The sequence below is a fragment of the Octopus bimaculoides genome, chromosome 17 (assembly GCF_001194135.2).
Source record: "Octopus bimaculoides isolate UCB-OBI-ISO-001 chromosome 17, ASM119413v2, whole genome shotgun sequence".
NCBI lineage: Eukaryota > Metazoa > Mollusca > Cephalopoda > Octopoda > Octopodidae > Octopus > Octopus bimaculoides.
Genome location: NC_068997.1, coordinates 49,001,308 through 49,007,874, shown reverse-complemented (window position 1 = coordinate 49,007,874; position 6,567 = coordinate 49,001,308). Strand labels below are relative to the sequence as shown.

At 36.5% G+C, this 6,567-nt stretch overlaps 1 protein-coding gene across 1 annotated transcript in view; it reads left to right on the top strand.

The window, feature by feature from the left end:
- Window positions 1–3,321: 3,321 nt before the first annotated feature.
- LOC106882159 (lymphocyte-specific helicase) overlaps window positions 3,322–6,567 on the top strand; it is a 24,532-nt gene continuing 21,286 nt past the window's right edge. The window contains exon 1 of the mRNA XM_014932731.2: window positions 3,322–3,681. Within this exon, the coding sequence (XP_014788217.1) occupies window positions 3,680–3,681 (2 nt within the window). The 5' untranslated portion in view covers window positions 3,322–3,679. The remainder of the gene's footprint in view (window positions 3,682–6,567) is intronic.

The window sequence follows — 6,567 nt, the reverse complement described above, 5'->3', positions numbered from 1 at the left end:
CGTTTACAGAGTTCTGAGGCGCAATGGCCCAGTGGTTAGGGGCAGCGGACTCGCGGTCGTAGGATCGCGGTTTCGATTCCCACACCGGGCGTTGTGAGTGTTTATTGAGCGAAAACAACTAAAGCGCCACGAGGCTCCGGCAGGGGATGGTGGCGAACCCTGCTGTACCAAGAAACCTTATTCAGGGACCTTTTGAACGGGATGGTCTACTCGACCTGAAGAAAATTCTAACTGGGCCCCCACCTGCGAGGTCATGCACTGTTTATCTTGATATGAGATCACCATGTCGTGCACATGTGGTTGTGATGCATGTGCCTGGTTTACCCTTATCAGACGGGTAGTCATGATGGGTATACTGGGCTTCGTATATTTTACCCCAGTGTCACTTTGATGGCATGCACTGCTCTCTCACTCAATAATAATAATAATTTCTACTGGAAGCACAAGGCCTCAAATTGGGAGAAAGGATTAAGTCGATTACACTGACCCTAGTACTCAACTGGTAATTAATTTATCGACCCCGATAGGATGAAAAGCAAAGTCGACCTCGGCGGAATTTGAACTAGTGGCAGACGAAATACCGTAAGCATTTCGACTGGTGTTCTAACGATTCTATCAACTCGCCGTCTTCTTCTTCTTCTTCTTCTTCTTCTTCTTCATGATGCTACTTAATAATGTAATCCAAATCAATAAAAATATTGCAAAATTACTTATTTATGGAAAAGCGATATTTGACATTTTTTTAAACGACAAGTTAATGTACGATGTTCAGTAGTCAATAGAAAAAGTGAGTGATATCTATTGAAAAGAAGATGAAAAAAAAAAACCCATCGAATGCATCGATCGTATATAACATGCTCATCCAATTGTAAAAATCACCGACTCTGCTTTGTGTATTGAAATACGATCGAATGCACAGATAGTATATATGTATGAATGGATAGATTTTACTCAAGATAAAAGCGAGATGAAACCAAGTGCACAGTTAACAAAAGTATTGTTTGCAGTACGTAACAACAGTTAATTTATATCTAACAAATTTATGACGAACAAACGTATTACAGCGAGAAATTAGCCAGGTTTACTACAAAAATATTTCATGAAAAACTGTAACTTCGACGTAAATAAAATCACAATCATGGAATAAATAGGGTCACATTAAGATGATATTTAACCCTTCATAAGGCGGCGAGGTGGCAGAATTGTTAGCACGCCGGGCAAGATGCTTTTGCAGTATTTCGTCTGTCTTCACGTTCTGAGTTCAAACTCGACCGCGGTCGATTTTACCTTTTATCTTTCGAGGGTCAATAAAATAAGCACCAGTTGAACACTGAGGTCGGTGTAATCTACTAAGTCCCTCTCCCAAATTGCTGGTCCCGTGCCAAAATTTGAAATCAATATTTTAACATCCCTGGCAAAGGTGCTAGGAGCCTGGGCAATGCCCTTTCCAGACACCGCTGCCACATTCCTGGTGTAGAGTCTCACAAATATCGGTACTATTCTATATTTTTTAAGATGAGGAATTATGTACATTATTTACAATGGACGGATAGATGTCCTCACTTAGTTGTTACAAAAACGTTTCAGCTGATTTACTCTCCAGCCTTCAAGTGTTCTGGTGGAATTTCGAACCCAACTTTGACTAATGGAGTACTCTGTTATCTTTCCTAAAGTTTTTTTTTTCTTGCTGATGTTATTTTTTGTTAATATTATTTCTCAAGCTCCTACCTGAGATTGAACTCAGAATCCGAGGGTTAGTAGCCCGCGTTCAGTCGCAGGCAGAAACTTGAGAAACAATATCAATAAAAGATAACATCAGCAAACAAAAAACAAAAAAAAAACAACAACAACAAAAAAAGAATACCTTAGGAATAAGAACAGAGTGCCCATTATTCGGCACTGTCATGGTATTAGCTGTCAGAAGCGAAAGTAGAAAAATCTAAACAAGGAATGTTACTGCTGGTTTGAGTTGAAATCTGTTAATTTGGCTACTGACTGGCCGGAACTATCTATCTATCTATCTGTCTGACTATCTCTCTATCACTCGTCCACCTTCGTTTGTTTCCGTAGAATTTATCAAATTAGAAAAAAAAACTGTTTGGCTACTTCCATCATGCTAGCTTCACTAGATAGATAGAGAGAGAGACAGACAGATAGCTCCGGCCAGTCAGTAGCCAAAGAAACAGATTTCAACTCAAACCAACAGTAACATTCCTTGTTTGGATTTTTCTACTTTCATTTCTGACAGCTAATACCATGACAGTGCCCATTATTCAAATAAAAAGTTGGGTTCGAAATTTAGCCCTCCAAGGCGATGCTCCTGCATGGCCACAGTCCAATGACTGAAACAAGTAAAAGGTTATCACCATAAGTATTTTGATAAAAAGAGAAAAAAAAAATGGTAAGCAAATTTTCTTCAGAATCGACCGCGATCTCTAATTTTAAGCGTGGAATCCTCTCAAAACTTTTGGAAGTTAAAATCAAAATCTTGGTAGAAGGAAAAGGAAGAGAAAGATAAACAGGAACATTTTTTCTCTCCTCCTCATTTTTTTGTTTTTGTGTTTTTAAATCGTGATGTTCATTTTTGAAAACGTAAATGTCCGAATAAAATTTTGAAAAAAAAAAAAACTGAAAATAAAATATATAATGTGATGGTTTGTTGCCAACAAGGGAAGATGCTACTGTTATTTAACCCCAGGAAACACTGTTTCCAGTTGGCTATGTGACAGTGACACAGAACGCTTGTGTCACATAGCCAACTGGAAACGATGTTTCCTGGGGTTAAATAGCAGTAGCACATTCTTCCTTTTCCTGGGACTCCCTCATTAAGTTGGCAACAAACCACCACTTTATCATGCTGCTACTGTATAAGTCTCTCTGAGAGATTTAGAAATGCAATATTTCTAAAATATATAATATAAAAGGAAAATAAAGCCTATAATATAAGGTTCCAGGTAGCATCATAAAACCAAAGAACGCTAAATAATTAATAGGTTACTGACCTGAAATGGAAAGAAGAAAAAAATTAGTCAGCCAATGTATAGTCTACGATAAAAGTTAACTGCATAATTTAATAAAATAACACGATGCCGACAGCTGAAGTCAAACATTTATTATCTGTCTTTTGAAAAATCTTTCCCTTTCGCCGACACTATTCGATGTTTTTATCGAGATCATCTGTACAAGCGTTCGATCGGGTTTACAAAACAATAAAACGCTCGGTAACCGTTCAGAAACTAATTACTTTTTCAAACTATCAAGATCGACCAATTATATCACATGACCATAAACACATCCTGTTGTCTAAATAAAGCCAAACGCAACGAGCTTTTATTAGAAGAAATAACATGATGTAATCTAACAAACGTTTTATATGAAGTATATGAATTAATACACATGATCGAAACTATAAATAAAAAGTTTATAACAGAAAACTAATACATAACAACCGGTTGCCTGGATGACATTTCTGCACGGAACAAAGATGCACTAGCACCGTTAGGTCCCAGCGATTTGGCGCGAAAATCTAGCGTGCCTTTTCATGTTGTCATTGATGTGTTGTGTTTGCGTGGGCTGAGAGGCAACAGTCATTAATACAAATACGTTCACCCAGATATTTGTGTTTAACAATTTAGAAGTATTTATTTATCGGTGATATTAATGAAGTTCGACTGAAATAATGTAAGTGTATTTTTTTTCTCTATGAATTTTACGAAGCTATCTTGCATGTATTTTTTCCCCACGAGCGAACCGTCGTTATGAAATATGTATATATATATATATATATATATATATATATATTATATAATCATACACACGTGTGCATATATGTATATATGCGTAGAAATGTATGTTAATTTTGTTTGTATATATGCTATAATTAGAATGTAAGGAATGTAGATAGTTTTTAATGTGTGTATATGTATGTGTGTGTGTATATATATATATATATATATATATATATATAGTTTTAGCAATAAGAACCAAGTTTCATGAATTCATCAATGAAAATCCACTGTCACATTTAGAAAAATTAATAATTAAAAGCACAATAAATGAGTATAATATAATACAAAGTAAATATCATAAGATAAAGATAATAATAATAATAATATATATATGTATAATATTCACACATAACCATAACTACATGAGAAAAAGGATGTAGGGGAAAGTAGATAATATCTATCTTTCTTTCTATCTTCTGTGATGTTTCGTCCCAAGTCGATCAAAATCTAGTCAAAGCCTTCCATCTTTAGCCATCATTCTGGGGTTTTTTTCTCTGCTGTCCACTGTTTTTCTCCCTTCTCGTTCAGAAAGGTACGGCTCCCTATAATATTATTTAGAGGTGTAAATGCATTTTGAAATGTCAGATATGTATAGGCGCCTATCTATTCTGTGTTTTAAAGGCGTTCTAACCGTGACCATCTCGTCGTTTTAAAACATTTCAAACGAGATTATCCGAAAAATAAAAAATGTTCCAAATGTCACCATCCAGTCTTTTTAGCACGATCCAATTATGACCATCTTGTTTTATTTAAGCCTAAATCTCCCTCGTGTCACATCCTATCATATAAAAAGACACGTTGGCTAATGTAACTTGTGGTACGCTGCCTGAAACCTATATAAAAATGCAGAAGTTCGTGGGTGGAGTTAAGAATGCAAGAATACATTCTTCGTTGATACTTAAATTTCTTGTTAATTTAAGGTTAGGGTTTTAGGGTTTGGGTTAGGGAATTTCGTCCCTAACTCTAACACCCTAGTGAATATCGTTCGGGTGTTAATCTGAAAAATTACCTTTAATTCATGAACAAATTGTGTTACAGTCGTTATTTTAATTAAGATGCAAATGATACATTTCAAAGTAATATGATTGCCTGAAAAATAAATGGGATGGTCGTGGGTAGAGTGCCCTTGATCACATGTCTGCTGGATCAGACCTAACATGAACTGGGGCGAAACAACAATTGGAATCGGTTTCAGCTCAGTTAACGAGCGATCCCGAAATGTCAGGGGTTATCAAAATTAGGTTAATTTAAAAAATCGGATCTTGTGAATTTTCCAAAAGTCTCTCCCTGCCCCCCCCCCCCGGGTTTATTTACACAATTTTTTTTTTCTACACGATTGTTAACACCCTGCAGGCTGTTTATTTTTTTTGGCGGAGACGGACTATATGTAATCTGAACACAGAAAAGTGGACCTTATAAATGATGATGATCATAATTTTAGGATATGATCCATCAGGATCATAATTTTAGGATGTTTCACCCCTCATCATGGTCATCACCATCACATTGCATCATATTTCAGTGGTCAGTACAGTCATCATCATGCTGTTTCACATATCTTTGTCATCTCTTCATTGTTACCATTGTCATCATCATCATCATCATCATCTTCAGGTTGCATCGTAAATTTTTTCAATGGTTAACATTTACCATCAACATCATCACTTTCTCTAAGTTACATCCTGTATACGTTGCGGTTTGACACCCCACCATCATCATCGTCACCACCACCCTCATCATCAATATCATCCTCGTCACCACCCCTTTTTATCATCATCATCATCATCGTCATCTTAATCACCATTATTACCATCATATGTTTCGGTTACATCATGGATATTTCAATCATTATCTATTTAAGTTGCATCATAGCAGTTTCAGAGATCACCTAACCATCATCATCATTTTTAAGTTGCATCATGGATATTTCTTCTGATTGACAAACCTCCCCCATTAAATTTCACCACCACCACCATGTCTTTAAGGTTATAATAGACATATTTCACTGATCAACAACACTGCCATCATCATCATCATTTCTTAAGGTTACATCATGGCTATTTCACTCATTGGCATTACTACTTTTATCATCATCGTTATCATGATCATTAATTTGCATCATAGATACTTCAGTGACCAACATAGTCATCATCATCATCATCATCATCATCATAGTTACATCATGGTTATTTCACTCATCATCACCACAAGTCATCATCATTGTCATCATCATGTCTTAAGGTTACAACATTTTTTACAGATCAACATAACCATCATCATAAACATAACTATTATTATTATCATCATCTCTTTATGTCACATCATGTCTGTTTCACTCGTTAACATCATTACCATCATCATCCATTTGTTACATCATGAATATTTGCGCAGGAGTGGCTGTGTGGTAAGTAGCTTGCTTACCAACCACATGGTTCTGGGTTCAGTCCCACTGTGTGGCACCTTGGGCAAGTGTCTTCTACTATAGCCTTGGGCTGACCAAAGCGTTGTGAGTGGATTTGGTAGACGGAAACTGAAAGAAGCCTGTCGTATATATATATATATATATATATATGTGTTTGTCCCCCTAGCATTGCTTGACAACCAATGCTGGTGTGTTTATGTCCCCGTAACTTAGCGGTTCGGCAAGAAGAGGCCGATAAAATAAGTACTAGGCTTACAAAGAATAAGTCCTGGGGTCGATTTGCTCGACTAAAGGCGGTGCCCCAGCATGGCCACAGTCAAATGACTGAAACAAGTAAAAGAGTAACCCCCCCCCCCC